This window comes from Clupea harengus, chromosome 15 (genome assembly GCF_900700415.2).
Source record: "Clupea harengus chromosome 15, Ch_v2.0.2, whole genome shotgun sequence".
NCBI lineage: Eukaryota > Metazoa > Chordata > Actinopteri > Clupeiformes > Clupeidae > Clupea > Clupea harengus.
Window position 1 is genome coordinate 7,438,228 of NC_045166.1, and position 19,994 is coordinate 7,458,221.

General features: G+C 42.8%; 1 protein-coding gene across 1 annotated transcript; it reads left to right on the forward strand.

Annotated features, from left to right (window-relative positions):
• The first annotated feature begins 8,263 nt into the window (after positions 1-8,263).
• On the forward strand, positions 8,264-11,617 carry pou3f2a (POU class 3 homeobox 2a). Its single transcript, XM_012815737.3, has one exon. The coding sequence runs from the start codon at positions 9,759-9,761 to the stop codon at positions 11,106-11,108; it is 1,350 nt and encodes a 449-aa protein (XP_012671191.2). The 5' UTR covers positions 8,264-9,758; the 3' UTR covers positions 11,109-11,617.
• Positions 11,618-19,994: the final 8,377 nt, after the last annotated feature.

Genomic DNA, 19,994 nt, shown 5'->3' on the forward strand with positions numbered 1-19,994 from the left:
AAAGTATGGATGTGGCTTGAATAAATACTATTAAATAGACTCACCTGATGCAGGCGGTGTGTTCCTGGCCTGTGTGTTACTGGCCCCTTGAGAACTACTGGATGTCCCTTCTCCTGCAGCTGTATTTAAACACAGAATTCATCCATGCTGTTCATTACACAATTGCATTTGGTCATTTCTATCATCCTACCACATAGTTGCATTAATACATTTTATCTGACCATGTAACTTGTAGTAGATACATTACAATTACTGCCACCACTGCTACAAGGCTAAATAATACTAGGCTACTGATTACAATTAGTAGTATTAATGTGATGTGATTATGAAAGTAATAATTGCTAATAATAATAATAACAATAACAAAAACAGCAACAATAGTACTAGTTGTGTAGGCTACTTACAGAGGCGAATCAGGCGTCCTTTCTCCAGCAGGTGCCGGCCTCTGCAAAAATTGCCTGAGTGCATCTGGCCAATTTAAAACAAAAATAAAAAATGAGAACAAAACAAAACAAAAAACATATATATTTTAGTATATTCCTGGGAAGGAACTGTACAGAAGGGTGAACACCACTATCCCCAAAATGGTTACTGTGTGTATGCACCTGCTAGTTGTGAATTCACTAAACAGAACTTATGCCATTTATAATGAATGTAGACAGCAACTGTAGTTTTCATAACTAGCATACGTTATCCAGATACTGGTCTTTTGACATTTACATCCATGTAGGTTATCAGTGAAGTTACGTTTGCTAGTAATAGCCTACGTAGCAAATTAGCAAAGTAACAGTCGCTAGCTAGCTATAGCTAGCCTAAGTGACAGCAATGAAACGTCCAATATTAGGTGATGCACAATACTACATTTATTTCGTTTGACACCTTAATGGCTGAGATGAGAAGACTTACCTCTATACTTGGCTTTCTTTTCCTCTTCTTCCTTTCTTCGTTTTCGTCCCTGTGCTCCAGATGGTTTAGACCGCTTCATTTTTGCGAATGCCACGTAGCTAACACGCTCACCCCACCCTGGCTGTGTGCGGGAGCCCTTACGTAACTAACGTAATCTAACGTAATTTAACGCAACCGCCCCCCCCCCCCCCAATTAGGAAATTATCGACAATAACCATCAATTCAATTTAAAAATCAGGTTGACAAGTAAACGTGTGGCTGAAGGGGCGCCCTGGGATGATCATGATTAATAAACATGTTTTAATTTGCTTGTTATTCTCACTATGATTAATGGGAAGTAGGTCTAAGGGCGACCCTAGAGGGCGCCCCCAACCCATTTGTCGCCCTAGGCAGTCGCCTAGTTCGCCTATAGCAATCGCCGGCCCTGTTCTGACGCCTAGAGCGAGCTTCCAGGTCAATCACTTTTGAGCGGAGTGCATGGTTTTCCGTCTGCATTTTCATACAGGCTTGTTCAACTTGTGAGAGGCGGAGGTCGTAGCTGGAATTAGCTTCCTCAATTTCAGTCATACGGTTTCCAAGACTCACCAAAGACGCTTGAGTGGATGCCAGGGTTGCCTCTAATGTGTCAAATCGATCAGTCATCGTTTTGTTCATGCTCTCTATTGCCAGAAGAATGCTGCTCGACTCTGCGTCGGTGTCCTTGCTAGCCTCATAGTCTGTCATGACTGGTGCTAGTGCTAGCTCCAGCGAGGGCTGAGTTTTAGTCTTGATTGGGCTTTTATCCTGCGGTTTTCCACGATCATTCTTCGATTTTCGCATCTTCCAGGTTTTAGTAGTTGATTGAATCAACAACAGGTCGGGTAAACTGGTGAATTTTAAATTAAATACCGAATTATTTTATAGCATGGAGAGGAGCTCAAGAAAAACACGTCTACTCCATCTGGTGTTCACTAGCGCCCCCCCCATCCTACACATCTGATGTCTCCCAATGTCCACATTACCCTGCTTATCTTCCACATATGTTTATGTTATGTAGTATTGTTATGGTTTATGTTGTTGTTGTGTTATATGTTGTCCCTCGTCACACCAACAGGAGAAGCACTCAAAATTCCGTTGTATAAATACAATGACAATAAAGGCTTTTCTATTCTATTCTATTCTACATGTCCACATTAACCTGCTTATCTCCCAACGTCCACATTACCCTGCTTATCTCCCATCTCAAGTCACTCAATGCTGAATCTGCAGTAATCTGAATTCAGAGCTAACCACAGCCCTATATCAGCATTACATTAATAAAGGATAATGTATAGTCCGCCAGTCAGTAGCTATAGGAAAATAAATCCTGATGTGTCGAACATGACAATGGCAGCAGTCATTCATGTTTTGCAGAGGTCATTATAAAGAAATATCAGACCTCCGAACGTTGGGGTGGCCCATTCAAATCAATGGAACTTTTTGCAACATTCTGAGGAGCCGTATAATAACTTACAAATGATATAGTATCTGCTCTGGACAATAACAAAAATGATGTTAACATTTTTGTGGATTTGTCAAAAGCGTTTGACATAGTTCATCATCCTTTGCTCTTGCAAAGATTATATAATAATTGTTTGGATGGAAAGGTTTGTGATTAGTTTCAGAACTATCTATCTGACAGGTTTCAGTGTGTGAAGCTGGGAAACGTCCAGTCTGAGTTCTTGCTGGTAACCAAGGGTGTTTTTGGGTCCTGTCCCCTTCACTATTTATATTAATGACAGCATCTCTTCATTGAGTCCATTTTTATGCTGATGAACCTATTGTGTGTTGTACTGCTGACTCTGTTCAACTCACCATCAGTAACATGCAACTTTCATTCAATGCACTCCAGGAAGATCTTATCAATCTTAAACTAGTACTTGATGCAAATAAAACACAATTCATGCTGTTTACTAGAGCTAGATATATATTCATTATAATGGCTGGATGAGAAACTTACATTGAATTACCATATAGACAGTCATGTCAGTAAACTGCAACAGAAAATGGGCTCCTTTTACAGAAATAGGACCAGCTTATTCTGATTAGTAGGGTTGTTGAAGTGCTTTTCATGTCAGTGTGTTTGATTATGGAGATGTAATTTATAGAAATGCTGCTCCATCTACCCTTAAACCCCTTAAACCCCTAGAAACCCCTGGACATGGTGTATCCGTGTAAAGCGTCTGCTGAATAATGGACCTTCATATGGTGATCAGTATCCAGCCTTTTCCAGGCACTAGGATTCTTGACCGATCTCAGCCATCTTTCCTGTCAGCTGATGGTATATCCCTTTGAGGGGGTCATCTCCAGTGGTTTCCCCTATCAGCTGATGGTATATCCCTTTGAGGGGTCATCTCCAGTGGTTTCCCCTATCAGCTGATGGTATATCCTTTTGAGGGGTCATCTCCAGTGGTTTCCCCTATCAGCTGATGGTATATCCCTTTGAGGGGTCATCTCCAGTGGTTTCCCCTATCAGCTGATGGTATATCCCTTTGAGGGGTCATCTCCAGTGGTTTCCCCTATCAGCTGATGGTATATCCCTTTGAGGGGTCATCTCCAGTGGTTTCCCCTATCAGCTGATGGTATATCCCTTTGAGGGGTCATCTCCAGTGGTTTCCCCTATCAGCTGATGGTATATCCCTTTGAGGGGTCATCTCCAGTGGTTTCCAGTAAGGCGGCCTCCTCTGCTTTCCCCCTCATCATCATTGCCTATCTGATGTCGTCTGAGATAGTTTCTTAGCGTTTCAACTCCGAGAGCCATGTTAGGAATGGACTTATGCCTCGTGTGCTCATTATGCCCATTATGCCAAGTGTGTAGTCAGTATAGAAAGGACCTATTTTACATGTGATACATATTGTATCGTACAATCAAATCAAGTCACAGTATTATTCACAGTGTGCATTGAGCTGTCACTGCCCCCCCACACTGCTAGGGTGCTGACAGATGGAGTTTTTTATGTGTTCTTCCAGTTGGTAAACCAGATATTGTGGGTGTAGTTGCGTGACATCTTTCATGTCCTTCCCCTCCACCTGTTCCCTCTCATATGCCTCCAGTGCTCACTGGTGCCTGCACAGTGCATCGCGTCCGTATTCATTACAAATGTCAGATTCGTTACAATGACAGAAAACAAACCAGCCCTGAATTGAACGAAATGAAGCTGAATTGAACTAAGTGCAATTTAAACAAATTAACACATTACACATTAATGATAAAAAAATATCTTTGTCAAACATTATCCTTTGCTGTCCAGACTTTTAACGAGTCTCTCTTTAGCACGTTCCTGGGCGCTGCTGTTAGGCGACGGGTTGCAGGTGGGGCATCAGAGCAGCAGCCTCTTCTTCGGCCGATGTAAGTGTGTGATTGTGTGTCTGCGTGTGTGTCTGAGTGTGTGTGTGTGTGTGTCTGCGTGTGTGTGTGTGTGTGTGTGTGTGTGTGTGTGTGTGTCTGTGTGTGTGTGTCCGCGCGTGTGTGTGTGTGTGCTCGGGTTGCAGGTGGGGCATCAGAGCAGCAGCCTCTGCTTGGGGGAGGAGTAGCACCATGCATACTGAACAGGACTTCAGGATTAATCTGTCCTGGTCTTCACTCTCATTCAGCGCAACCTAAAGCCAGGTGGACGGGACAAGGGTGACAGTACACAGCTATATACCATATGGAGCTAAGCCTATGGTAAATGTAGGAAATAATGTGGTCTAATGTTAATACATGCAATATGCAGGAGCAGTTTTAGAAGGAAATGGTGAAGATTTTAATGTTTTTTTGTTTCATCGTAAGGATGACAGACAATTGCATTTTAATACCAATACATACATTCCAAACTCCATTTAGAGAACCCTGACTTACAAACCTAGTTTTACAAACCACAAATTAAGGGGTTTAATAACACAAAAGTAACAAATTGCATCTATTGGCGGAGAAAGCGATATTGTAGTGAAATATTGATTCCAATTAAAAGTGAAATAAGATGTACTTTTGGGGGATTGGGGAAACCCGAAACATTTCAGTTCCAACTGGACAATAACAAAACAGAAAAAGACCCCAAAAAAGAGGAGGTGAAACACAGGAAGATTTCAATCTCACCCAAACCAACATCAGGCCAACACTTGAACTTTTATAAAATCATACGCCTGACACAAATATGACAGCAAACAAAAGCAATGGCGACATTGAAAACAATCAACATGCATTTAACTCCCCACTATTAAATCCTCTGTTTAAATTGCTTTTAATTACTTTAAATCACATGTGTAAAAAAAACAAAAACAAACTGTGGCGTAGTGAAACTAACTCATAACACAATTTGATCACATTATGCAAATAGAATTCACACACTGAGCACTGCCTTACTGCTTCCCATACAAAGCAGTCCTAAACCCGGGTCACCGAATGATATTATTAAACTGTGTGGTACCATGATTAATTTAACCAGTGAGACGAGGCGGTTCCTCTCGCCTGCTGAATCTACATGAGACACTCTTAATGAATGCCTCTCAAACAAACATCCCAGAATCCCAGCGCAATGTCACTGTGCCTTCTGAGCTTGTTGTTTTGTTTATCTTTTTTGTTTACGAGAAATAAATAGGCAAAGAAGAAAAACAAAATGGATGTTTCTACAGTCGCCGTACCACCGTGACCCATTCCAACCCATGCTCAGAAGGAACTCATATTTTCATGAAAAACAAAAACATCCACCCAGGGGCAAAAGCCCAACAGGAAAGAAAGGATTATCCCCGGCTTGGCTATGTGTGTCTAGTCTTGTCTGTCTGGCCCACCTGTAGTCAGCTTTGCGGATGTATTAGTCATGGAGCCATAGAGTCATGTCTGTCACAGCGAGTGGCCTGTTCTTCTTCCAAAATATTGGGCGAGTTGTGGTGTGATGTTACACCACATGGTGTTGGGTAGCCCAGCATATTTCCCATGTTAACCTGCGTGTCTGGTCAGAGGTTTGGTGTGTGTGTGTGTGTGTGTGTGTGTGTGTGTGTGTGTGTGTGTGTGTGTGTGTGTGTGTGTGTGTGTGTGTGTGTGTGTCTGGTCAGAGGTTTGTGTGTTTGTGCTACAACTGGGGACACAGAGGATAATTCCGCAGTAGTACGTGTCCTTACATACATCTCCTCCCATCACGCACACGCACACGCACACGCACATGTACTGTACTAATAGGTTGTGCAAATTGTTGAAATTGTCATCAATTTGACTGATACTTTTATGATAGGGTACATTGGATTGTGGATACACTGAACTCTTGTGTCCTCTTGTGCCAGTCCAACCACCATGGCATGGCAAGCAGGAATGATCGCAATGGAAGAGAGAAGTATTCAGTTGTTAGGCAGACAAGAGAATTCATGAATCAAAAAAGGACTGTGTAAGTGGGAATAAAATTATCAAATACTGGTATTGACAATATTATTATTCACAACATATTTACACATTCCATTGAGGGAAATCAGCAAGAAATACACATACACATACATAAATAAAAGAATAGGATTCATGAAAAAGTTTACTCTTGAAAAATATATTTCATTATTTGAACATCATTCGTGTTAGCATCATCATATAGGGTCATTCAAGTTAGTTGAGTACTATTTTAATTAATCCTCCTTGACCTCCCGACAACAAAAGTCCTCAGCAAAAATGTAAGAGTTGGCTCTGGCCCTAAGTGTGTGTGTGTGTGTGTGTGTGTGTGTGTGTGTGTGCATGTGGATGTGCGTGTGTGTGTGTGTGTGTGTGTGTGTGTATGTGTGTGTGTGCGTGTGTGTGTGTGTGTGCTGTAGTGGTAGTTTCTCTCCCTTTCTGTTATCTTCCTGTCTCTCTCTACCCTCTGTGCCAGGGCTAGAGTGTGTGTGTGTGTGAGTGTGTGTGTACCCTCTGTGCCAGGGCTAGAGTGTGTGTGTGTGTGAGTGTGTGTGTACCCTCTGGGCCAGGGCTAAAGTGTGTGTGTGTGTGTGTGTGTGTACCCTCTGTGCCAGGGCTAGAGTAGAGAGGGCAGGGGGTCTTGGTCCCTTTCTTTAAGCTGTTTCAGGCAATCCGATCTAATGATGTGTGCTAATGCGTCCTTTTACTCAGTGTGTCTGTGTGTCTGTGTGTGTGTGTGTGTGTGTGACGGAGTATGGAAATGATGTTTCCTTCATGGCTTGAGTGTGTGTGTATGTGTGGAAAGGTGCACACACACACACACACACACACACACACACACACACTCATTCACACACACACACACACAAACTCATTCATACACACACACACACACTCATTCACAGAGGGAGCTAGAGAATGTTGGGGTACCACTTTCATGAATCCTTTGTGCCTCCTAATTGCACCTGAATGCCTATTCTGGGGGAACCCAAACACACACAAAGAGCAGCCTCATGCTCACACACAAACACACACACACAATATAAATGCACATATATTGCACTATATGTATATGTGTGAGCATATATGTATATGTATATGTATATATATATATATATATATATATATATAATGTATTTTCGTGACCACCCTGTTCTGTTGGTTAAAGATTTCATATATGTGATATCCTCTGTTTAGCATATGCGTTGTTTTCAAAGTTTTGCCAGCAGAAACTGCACCCTGTTGATGCTCAACACACATTTAGTGAGTTTCTATTTCAGAACAACCACAGCCGTGTTTTGAATTTAAGGAATATTACCAAGGGGCTGAGATAGCTACCAGGCGCTTATCCAATTAGTCAATGAGAAATTGAATCTCTGCAGCGTGCGGTCCACATAATTACTGTTAATTTAACGCTCAGATTCTCCGCTATTAATTTTGATTCTTTTAAATACAGAATAGCGGAAGCCAGGGAGCAAAAGAATCATACCGAACTGTGAGTTAAGATAGATCACTCTTCTGGATGATGTAGCACTCATCGTACCCGGACTAATGGCGAGGACTTGCATCGTTTATGCGTTATTAAGTCATGTAATTGGACGACCCGTAGTTTGCATATCACACTATTAAGACAATCTGGATAATATGTCTCCCCACCTCTCCATACACGACTCTTCCGGCCAAGCGCCACTTCAGTCAGATTTAGAATTATTTTCTAATTACTTCAAATGTTCCCTGTGCGGTTAATTTCATTGAAGGACGAAATATCATCGACAATCACAGGACAGTGTCAGTGAACATGACTGATTTACCGCGACCCAGTTAATTACCGAGACCGCCTGCTGTGTGGACTCTATGCTCTGTGGACTAGCCTACACGGTCTGTGACAAGCAAAGGACAGAGGCTGGACACCTGAAACAGAAGCATGGTTAGTTTCCCCTGAACGTATTGCCTTCAGGGAGCTGGAGCTGCAGCTGCGGGTGGGGGGTGGGGGTGTATCGTTGAAATCTATTCTCACAGTTCAGACCGTGAATGGCAGTCGCGTGAGAAACCCTGCTCAGACTAGGCCTGCGCGAAGTTACCCGTTTCTGTGTTCCTACAGGCGATACTGTTGACAAGATTAGTCCATTCTCTCACAGAGTTGTCCAATGCGAGCCCAGACCTCCGTGGCCCTGCGACTCTCTCTGCCCTTTGCTGCTGCGGCTTTGAGCCTGTTCAAAAAGGAGCCTATTGGAAAGCAAGCGAAGAGGCCCAAGCAGCTGTGACGTGGGCGGTATCGCTTCATTCACTGTTCTCTATGGCAACGGCCCTTGGTCTCGGAAAAATGCCCTCTTTCAGACCTTTTGGTCTATCTTTGCAGAGTGGACGGCTGGGATGTTGCATGTTTACTGTTTCGTGTGGGTTAGACTACAGTTTTGCTCAGACACAGCATACAAAACATACAAATTCTTATCTCGGCTAAGTACGCCTAGATGACGTGTAGCGAAGTTGACAAATTTCGAGTAGCCTTCGCTAGGATAGCACAGTAACATTAAACTATTTGACTGAATTGTGCTCAGCCTATGAGTAAACCCAATAGAAGGACCTACTTAGGACATAGCCTAAGCTCGATAGGGTACTGGCTATATTGTTAACTGCAGTGAATGACTAAGATAGGCTTGTTATAAGGTCAAGTTGGTTATTGCCTAATAATTATTATACTTTTATGAAATGTATGTCAGTTGATTTCAGTTCTGTTCACGACAAATGAGGTGTTCATTACAATATTTGGTTATTACAGCCATACTGCTATTTTACTGTAAAAATGGCAAGTTATATTCACTATCAACTTGTTATTATTCTCTGTTAACCTGTAAAGGCAATTATGCATTTAGTAAATTAAGTGTTTTGTTGTAGGCCTTATTCAGTCATTAACAGAGTGACGGTATAGAGCAATCTTACACGTTGCCGTTTCTGATGCCTTCTGCGTGGGCATAATTTCTTGCCCTTATCATGAATCTCTCTCACACATCCAGGAAGATGCCCTAATAAACGAAAAGTTAATTTAATATTCAAAGGCCACTTATGTTTTAAGTGAAACCGAGTGAAATGATTGAACTATCCAGATCAATACATATACATGCGCCATATATGTATGCAACATTTGAACATTTACAGACCTAAATGTGGCAAACTCTTCTATCCAAAATAACCCTGTGTGGAGAGTCAATAATTCATATTTTTTAAAAGTCTATAATTTAAAATCAGTAGGCTACACAATTTCAAAATAGTATTAGCAATTCTCTAAGCTTTCAAGTAAAGAAATAAACAATTACTAATTGGGATATGATCAAAGAAAATGTCCAAGCAACTCTTCTTTAAAAGTTGACTGAAGACCTCTTTCTCGCCTGCGTCTCTACTTCCCTGCGTCTTTTTCAGGCTGCAGCGCTCCCAGTATTGTTCCCGGGACTGCTGCATGTTAGTGCATAGTCTCTGGTGACCAATGAGAGTGGTGCTGTCAGGGGTATCCGCATCTGTCAACCAATCCTGGCCAATAAGGAACAGAGAAAGGCGGACCTCAGGTGCGCGCCACTGCGCCTTGTTGGCCTCGCGCCAGAGAGCCGCCTGTGGCTTTAGCAGAGAGGTGTCCGTCAAACGCGCGGCCCCTTTAATGCATGCGATCACTCTGGCTCCGGGAGCTATGGCGACCACAGCGTCTAACCACTACAGCATCCTGACATCTAGTGCATCAGCCGTGCACTTGGAGCCCGGCAGCATGCAGCATGCAGCTGCGTACCGCGACACGCAGAGCCTGCTGCAGAGCGAGTATTCTCTGCAGGGCAGTGCACACCCGCTCGGCCATGCGCACCAGTGGATCACGTCGCTGTCGCACGCGGAGGGGGCGCCGTGGCCCTCCAGCCCCCTCAATGAGCAGGACATTAAGCCCGCGCTGCAGGGGGACCGGGAGGAGCTGCAGGACTCGCCCGGTCTGCAGCAGCAGCAGCAGCAGACGCAGCCTACACACCTGCTGCACCAACCAGCGGCACACGGGGGGACCCATCACGACTCGCGGCCGTGGAGGACGGCAACCACCACTCACCTAACGAGCATGACGACGTCAAACGGTCAGAGCATGGTTTACACGCAGTCGGGCTTCACCAACCTTGGGTCCGCCGATGAGCAGGGGCTGCATCATCACACTCTACAGGACGCGCACGAAGACCACCACAGCCCGCACCTCAGCGACCCCGCGCACCAGCAGCCCCTTCACCTGCACCAGCAGCAACACCCGGGTCACCACGAGCAGTCGGACGAGGACTCGCCAACCTCGGACGACCTGGAGCAATTTGCCAAACAGTTCAAGCAGCGGCGGATCAAACTGGGCTTCACGCAGGCGGACGTTGGGCTCGCGTTGGGTACGTTGTATGGTAATGTGTTTTCCCAGACCACCATCTGCAGGTTCGAGGCGCTGCAGCTCAGCTTCAAAAACATGTGCAAACTCATGCCATTGCTGAACAAGTGGCTTGAGGAAGCGGACTCTACGTCCGGCAGTCCCACCAGCTTGGATAAGATCGCAGCGCAAGGCAGGAGGAGGAAGAAACGGACTTCTATCGAAGTAGCTGTCAAAGGGGCTTTGGAAAGCCATTTCCTCAAATGCCCCAAACCCGGGGGTGCGGAGCTAACCTCCGTGGCGGACAGTTTACAGCTGGACAAGGAGGTGGTGCGGGTCTGGTTTTGTAACAGGCGGCAAAAAGAGAAGCGCATGACAACCCCGTGTGAACCGCTCCCTGGTGCGGAAGATGCCTACGGGGACACCCCACCACACCACGGAGCCCAGACTCCGGTTCCGTGACACATGAACACGGACGACGAAAGGAATGTGTGCAAAAAGAACATGCAGAACCATCTCTTTGTTGTCTCAGTCACGGACCCGTTAGCAGAGAGCTCGCCACACGAGCCAGTCAATGAGCGTACGTGAATTTGAGACTGGTAAGGGGTATGTGCAACCCGTGGTAGGGGTGAGTGATGTGAGGAAAACAATACAAGGGATGGATCCACAAACACCAACCCCACAAGACACTGAGAGGCTTTTTTGTGTGAATGAAACTGTCTTAATGGAGACGAGTGACAAGCAAACGCTATTATACAGAGCACGGTGCCAGTCCAATTTTCATGCTTGTTTGCCAGATTTGCTTAGAATGAACGACCCGAAAGCTGTGAAAAAATAGGCGGGAGCTGCGTTTGGTACCTCACGCCATCTTTCCTTCATATCAACAGGATTGCACGGGACCAGCAATGGCGACAATACTGTCACTTATTTGCCTTCTTTGACGATGCGATAAAACTAGTGAATTATTATTATTATTATTACCATTATTATTATTATTATTATTGTTGTTGTTATTATTATTGTGTGGTGAAATGAACAAGCTACATGCCAAATTGCTTGAATCAAAACCACCCAGAGGGCCTCTTAAATAGACACACTCTTAACCTACCCAGGAATGCGTTCAAAACCTTTCTCTTTCTCTCTCACACACACACGCGCGCTCGCGCGCGCACACACACACACACACACACACACACACACACACACACACACACAGAGAGAGCGAGAGAGAGAGCGAGACTAGTTCACTAATTGCTCCCCAAAGAGTCGTAAACTTATCCACGACCCAATGTCCTAAAGAATTCCTAGGCTGCAAGTTAAAAGGACAATATACTTAAATCTATTAAGCAAACTATTACCGTTTTAGTATGGAATTTGACAGTGTGTATTTGTGTGTGCATCTGTCAGTGAGAGGCAGAAAGAGAGGGAGGCAGTCTGTGCTTTTTTTAGTTGGCAGTGTTAAATGGAGGTTCCCTCTATTTTGGCACCAGAAATTAAATGAAATGCAATTAATTATTGCTATATTGTTTAATTAAAGGTTCAGTTGCTTGTACTTTTCCTACATAAGAACTTCTAAACATACTGTGACAATAATACTGTGACATTATTATTAACAATAATAATAACATCAACAACAACAACAATAGTATTCTTATTATTAACAATAATAATAATAACAATAATAATAATAATATTAATGGAAAAGGGACTAATATCTGCTCCTATTTCATGATAAGTTGTTGCAGTCTGCTCCTCTGTAAGATACGAAAGTGTGAGGAGTCGTGTTGTTTTGTATGTGGGAGACAGATGAAATGTTTGTTTATCTGCTCCTAGTGTCTTTTTCAGTATTTATTAGTTTCTTCGACCTGCAGCGCACGCGTCACATTAGCAGGGCCTGCCGGGCGCGGGGCCTGCGGCTATTTCCACGAGCTCTGCTCTCCTGTACTGCAGTTAATCAATTGTCCGATTAACGAAAACAGCCGTTACAAGCATATCATACATGAGATGTGATGTGGGCCTCTTGATGATTTTTGCCGTTGTTATTTTAGGTCGTATTTTTGATTGTTTACTGTCTATCATACGTGCCAAAGCACAGCACAAAATGGACGCAGTCGCGATGGACTTTTGTTCAACTAAATATTTTACAGCGCATTTTGAAACAGTTTTATCATTAAAATCTGTTTTTACAAGCATGTTCATTGTTTTTACTGCTTAGTCTCTTTGTAAGGCTTGGTCAGATCAATCAATCAAATATACTTGTAGGTATCCAAGTAGCTTGCTTGTGTATTTAAATTCAAATGTATTAACGTCGTATACTTGCCCTTGTTTGAATGGCGCTTGAGGACACACAGTTTTATCGATTTTGTATTTAGGCATAGCACGAGGATAAAATAGGAATTCGATGAAGCTTATGTGGTTTCTTCGCTATTTCACATCGTATTTCGAAAATGATCTGAAAGGATCCCTTTGAAGCTGGAAATATAAAAAAAACTGAAACAGTAGTTATATTTTAATGGAAATTAATTGGGCTCTAACAAGGAATGAATTTCACGGACTGCATCCTGCGGAGGGCATGGATTCGGGTCAATGGGTCACATTATTCTTCAACGCTGAAGGTTAAAATTACAGACTTCATTTTGAAGACCGAGATGCATGTAGACCGACACATGTATTTGTTCATAATGAATGAACAGATATCTTTTTGTAGGCCAAAACATTTGAAAAGACTATATGGTTCCATTAGTTTATTATTTTCCATTATTTTCCATTAGTTAGACCGAATGCAGATATATATTGTAGCATTTTTTTTTAAATCTTCGTATGATCTGTAAAAGTCCACAATATCCAGTGTGTTTCATTATATAGAGATGTATAGCATTTTCTCGTGATTGATAACTTTTAACTCCTATAGATTTTTGTTAAGCATCTAAATCCCAAAACAAATGGATTCCTACATTCAGTTACACAATTCACCAATCGCATAATCTGAATTCAAAATGCTTAATACCGAGGCCTACCATGTAGTGTGCGTACCTTACATTTCAGAGAATTAGGAGGAAAATGCAGAAATCTTTTTTTTTTAGCCATTGAGTAGTTGAACCCAATTTCGTCAAGATTACTCAATATATATACAGGTGAAATTTAGAGTTGATGTGTTTTTCTTTATCGAGATTTGGAGTTCGAGTTCATTTCACGGCCTTATATGGCCATGATTGTGTTAAACCAAGCAATGAGAAAGATCTAAATTATGTGTGCCTTGCGCCATCTAGTGATCACTCTGACTTCTTTTCATGTACATATATTTCAAAGGGTAATGGATCATTTCAACCCAAATAAAAGGAGAAACATAAACATCCTGCGAAGCTATAGTATACGTGTTTTCATCTGCCAGCTGTAAATGTCAACAAGTTGCATCAGTCAGTGATGTGCTCTTAAATTCCCCTCAGCGCATCAGGCAGGTGCATACACAGATCTGAATTCTCACTCTCTTTGAAAAGATTAGACATATTCCAATGTAAGGAACAAGAATTACATGGCTCTGAAATTATACAAAAGTCCACACAGAGTCATTTTTTTCCTGCACATCATAATAGTAGTGGCTGGTAGGCTGCCTTCAAAGTCGTCTTCCGTCAGTCCTCATGTCTAGCCATCGGTGTCTGAGATGCTGTATTTACATGTTTTGTATTAAGTCAAAGTCAAAATCAAAGTCAGTTTATTATGGTCACACACGACACACAACAACACACACGTGCATTTTTTAGGTGGCGACACAGGACACACACACACGCATGCCGAAGAGGTCGCAGTGAAATGTATCCTCTGCATTTATCCCATCCTGGGCTGTCCTTCCTCCAGGGCAGCCAGGAGCAGTGGGCAGCCTTTTATGGCGCCCGGGGACCAAGTCAAGTGATCATGTCTTGGTCAGGGACGGACAGGAGAGTGATCTGTTCTTCGGCATGTTTTTTCTGTTGGGGTTCTTAGTGGAGGAAACCCCTTGTGAACACAGGGAGAACATGCAAACTCCAAACAGAAAGGCCCGGGAGATAGCCCACCTGTGCACTGAAGGCCTAGGGAGAACCTGCCCCCAGTACCAACAGCGCCCCATGCGGGAATCAAACCCAGGACCTTCTTGCTGTGAGGCGGCAGTGCAAGCACCTGAGCCACTGTCCACAACATAAAAAGAGTAACAAAATATTATTACCAAATTGTGCACGGAGGGGTGTGTCTGCACTCAGTTACCTTCTCCCATTTATTTATTTCCCCCTGAAAATAATACAAACTTTTAATTTGAGTTAAATTTCAGTAAAAGAAGTTGCTCAAGAGGCATGTGGGCCTGATTCTAGGCCTTCACAGACCGAGGTCTTTTTCTGGCCGACAATATCATATACTTAGACTTCACCAATGCACATGAAAATTGCCATGATTGTAGCTTCACATACATACTGATACGGAATATAAGGTTTGTGTCCCTAGGTGGGGGTGTCCCTTGGTGCTAACGTCCTCAGGAGTGTGGAAGGCTCAAAGCACTTTTTTGACTTAACTCATTACAATTCATTTCTGGAGTAGCGCCACCTAGTGAATAATGTTCAATGCAAAAATGTCAAAATGCAAAAATGCCAATATCTTCAAATGTTCAAAGTTCACAAAATTTGACACATTGCATCGCTAGCTCATTTTTTGGACGCACAACAAACTTGTGAACTTTGTCCACAGAGGGCGCTGCAACTCATACATTTCAATATCTCAAGAATGGATTAAGCTAAAGTTTTGAAATTTGGTACGCTCATACTTGGTTACTTTCTTTGTATGCTTGGCACACCAAAAATGTTCTCACATCTCTCAAAGTTTCTGTTCGCTCAACAAAATGGTTACCTATGTCCAATCAAACCTCAGCTACTGATACATGCTTGTGTGAATGGCCAATCAAACCTCAGCTGCTGATACATGCTTGTGTGAATGGCCAATCATACCTCAGCCGCTGATACATGCTTGTGTGAATGGCCAATCTTAGTGGAATTTTGTCGACTCATTAATAACGTCACATAGAAGCTATTTATCTGATTTCAAACACATCATCCATGATATGATTGCTACAACAAGTCACACCATGTTTTCCTCTGCTCCTCTGACATAGTTTGGAGCATTTACAAAATCATTCAATCTTTTGCAAAACATTGGTAGGGTCTGAAATAAATAGTTGTCAAAATTTGGGAAAGGTAAGTAACTGCACATTACTTCAAAAGTACTACTCACTGTGACTTCGCAGTACAATTAAATATGGTTTAACCATTACATCATAAGGTCGGAATATTTTTTAATTGTTGGAGTAGAGGTCATATCTTGAATCATTCTTGCCAATACAGCAGGAACTTTTGGCCTCTTTTAACACTTAGCAGTGGTGTCAGCCTCCTCATATCAGTTTTATCAATATCAGTCTAAACGCAACCTCTTCTGTTTACCCATAGTATAGCATGTTTGTTTTACTTAACCCTATAACTCCTGTTGTATCATATGTGCTACATGAGTTTTTTAAATGTCTTTGTCATCATGATACTTTCCTGATAAACCTGTTGTATGCCATCTGACACGTCTTCAACAATCTGGCAGATTATCTGGGCCTTTGAATGCCATAAATGGCTGTCTTCATGTCGTAACTCACAAGTATTTGGCAGGGAAAGTATGACAAGTACTACTGTATATCTGTAAATCCCTCCATTGTCTTTGTATTGCAATTCATGACACTTACAGAAAGACCATACTTCAGCAGCTGTTTGATGACACGAAACTTGGTACATGGAGTCAGAATCCCTTCCTGAGTTGGTGCAAAAATGTTGCATCATTTGACTACTGGGGGCGCTGTAATACTGTAATAAGCAAAAAAATGTTTTATGCCTATGAAAAAGTGAAATAGAAAGGTTGTAAAAAGGTTCCTGTTTCCTGAAATATCCATTTGTTTTTGTTTCTAAAATAAAATATCTTGTGATAAATAAATAACAAAACTGCCATAAAGGACTGATGTATCAAATATGATACAGAAAAAAACCTTATATGTGTAAATGACAACATTAATATTTGTATTTTGTCAAAAGGTCCAATAAAAACTTTTTTTTAAAGGTCTCAGAGAAGATGAAGACAAAACCTTAACTCTCCACAACATTAGTATGGCTGGTTATACAAAATAGATGTTGATTAAATACCTGAAGGGGGTCTACATGGGTTAAGTCCGAAATATACTTCTACGACTCTGTTACTCTGTGGTCACGCAGTTGCTATGACGGACTTGTTTTCATTCATGGTTCTCCGACGGCTGTAGGTATTGCAAAGCAATAAAAAAAAAAAAATAGATGGCGGCGGACCAAACTCGTCAGTATGGTCGTATTTGTACATAAAAGTTGTTTGTTTGACTTTTTTTTGCTTAGATTTTTTTTTAAGTTATGGAGAAATAGACTGTGCAATGTAAAAACCCCTTTATTGTGACTGAAAAATACGTCGGAGGGGATTTGCGAGGTGTCTGAGCCAGCTATCTAATGTTGGCAAACTACTACCCACAAGGTAAACAGCGATGTATTGACGGATTGACGGAGACGAATAGTTACAAAAATTGGGAGGTACACGTCGGGCCACGGAGAGGTGCTCGGAGAGGGTTTGCCACGAAGGAGAGGGCTCTCCGTGTCTCTGTGTCTCCGTAAACGGACGACCGTAAATTACGCTTTACAGATGGCACTTGCAACACAGGTGATCTAAGACAGAAGGGCTGCAGTGATGGGATTAGCCAGCAGAGGTCAGTAATGGGTTGTTGATCACAAATTTCTTGCATCTACAACATCAGTTGATCAGAGGCTTCAGTGGATCAATGAATACACAGAGATACTTAGACATAGATACACAGGGAGATCAAAAGACTGGTAGATAGACAGACAGAAAAACTGTGTGTATATGTGTGAGTGTGTGTGAGCGAGAAAGAGAGTGAGGGAGAAAGGTACACAAAGAAATGACCACCCGCACACTAAGGTAGGGTAAAATTATCACTGTTATATTTAATGACTCTTAGTTTCCACACAGCCACTCACCTCTATCTATCTTACATTCATAGGAAGTTATTGGTACATCTTATGTTACAGAGGGTCAGTTCGGTACACTCTTTCCCCAAGTATTTACAATATATCACCCACAATAGGTTCAAAGGTCACAAGCAATTCCGGACACACAACACAGACTTGCATAAATGGCTCTAGAGTCTACTGTATGGATCTCAGCACGGCTAGGGCTCAATGAAAAGGGTTGGTGGGGAGTAGCGGTGGGGATTTTTTGGGAGGAGGGGGGTGGGGTGGGGCGAGGATTGCATCTCTGACCTTTAACAGGGGGATTCGTCCACATCGGGGCCGGGAAAGAGGAGGAAGAGGGGGAGATATCGTTACTTGGGTTTCCATAGCTACAAGCTAAACAGCAGAAGCAGAGGTACAGTTGAGGTTGAGGTTAAAGAGGGGTTGGGGAGTCCTGTGTAAAGCTCTAGGGTCTAAAACGGCACGAATGGGGCCGCACCAGGAACAGCTTTTATACACAAGGGAAGGTATAGGTCTTTCTTTACCATGTCATGTGTTTTACATCGGAGAAGGTGTTTGATGGAATTGCTTCCGGGTCAGGGGTCATAACTCGATCTGCTGCACACATTCTAAGTTCACAAGCACAACAACTGGAATTGCACACACAAACAAAAAAGTATTGCACTCATATGCGCTCCGGCCTGAAGTTATTTCTGCAGTAGAGTCAGAAAGACATTAGGTCATCAACACCGAAAAAATAAATATAGAAAAAGAAAAAAGTACCACAAAAAATTATAAAAAAAACCTCACAGCACACGTTAAAAAAAAGTATAACCAAGAATCAACAGCACATCGAATTTAAATAACATTATTCATCTAAAAAACAACAGATACCATTGTTAATAATATAAAACAAACTCTTTTATAAGAAATAATATTTGAATGAAATAATACTGGCTCTGACATCAGGCACAAATGTCAAAAATGAAATCCAAAGGCAGTGTGTGTGTGTGTGGTTCTCTGGCCCTCATTGCTTTTGATCGATGGCGCACGCACGCACGCACGCACGCACGCACGCACGCACGCACGCACGCACGCACGCACACACACACACACACACACACACACACACACACACACACACACACACACACACACACACACACACACACACACACACACACACACACTGCAGTACCACAGAGAGGGATAGAGAGCGGGGGAGGGATGCATGAAAAGAGAAGAGAATGTGAGGCAGCAGATTGAGACATAGCAGGGGTACATATTTGTGTGTGTGTGTGCCTGTGTGTGTGTGTGTGTGTCTGTGCCTGTGTATGTGTGTGTGTGCCTGTGTGTGCCACAGATTGAGAGAGAAAGGGAGAGCATATAACCATGATAAAGCATAGAGGACGGTTCCAAAACACACAGTTCAAAAATCTCCCACAGAACAACTGTGCTTTTGTGTTTTCACTGTACATGATTTAGCCACGAGACCACACTAACACACTCCTGGCTGTCCTGTCACCTCGACACACACACACACACACACCAGTGCATCTCTCATGCAGACACATGCAGTCTTTTTGGCATGGGAGGAATTAATCAAACACTAGAACCTTCTTAGTATTTGTTTCTGAGTCTTTGTGTTCCAGTGTTGTGTGTGTGTGTGGGTGTGTGTGTGTGTGTGTGTAGGTGCATGTTATGTGTTTTTGTGTGTTTCTGTGTGTGTGGGTGTGTGTGTGTCTGTTGCGTGTGCTCTTGTGTGTGTGTGTGTGTGTGTGTGTGTGTGTGTGTGTGTGCTCTCTTGTGTGAGGTTGTGCCACTTCACTGAACAGACCCAGCTGAGCTCCATCTCTGCCTGCAAGCCTGGGGCTCAGTGACAATGACTCATCCATGCACCATACACACACACACACACACACACACACACACACACACACACACACACACACACACACACACACACACACACACACACACACACACACACACACACACACAGGTAAACAGGACCACATGCATAAACACAGGGACATAAAAGAACAAACACACATACACACAATGCACTAATGCCCCTTCCTATCAAAACAATAGGGAAGCATCCTAATCTATCTGAGCCACAGACTTCTAAAATGGAGGATTCAATACCTCAGTCAGCACAACATGTACCTGGGGTGTGTTTAGGGTTACATGCCAGTCTAGATGTTATACTCCTGTGACAACGAGCATGGGTCTAACACTGTGCTATGTCGTGTTGGTTAAAAGCACAGTTAGGGCACGATAGGTGAGGTCAAACACTTCTTCT

Excerpts from the sequence above, each read along its gene's own strand:
- pou3f2a (XM_012815737.3), top strand. The coding sequence starts at position 9,759 with ATGAGAGTGGTGCTGTCAGGGGTATCCGCATCTGTCAACCAATCCTGG.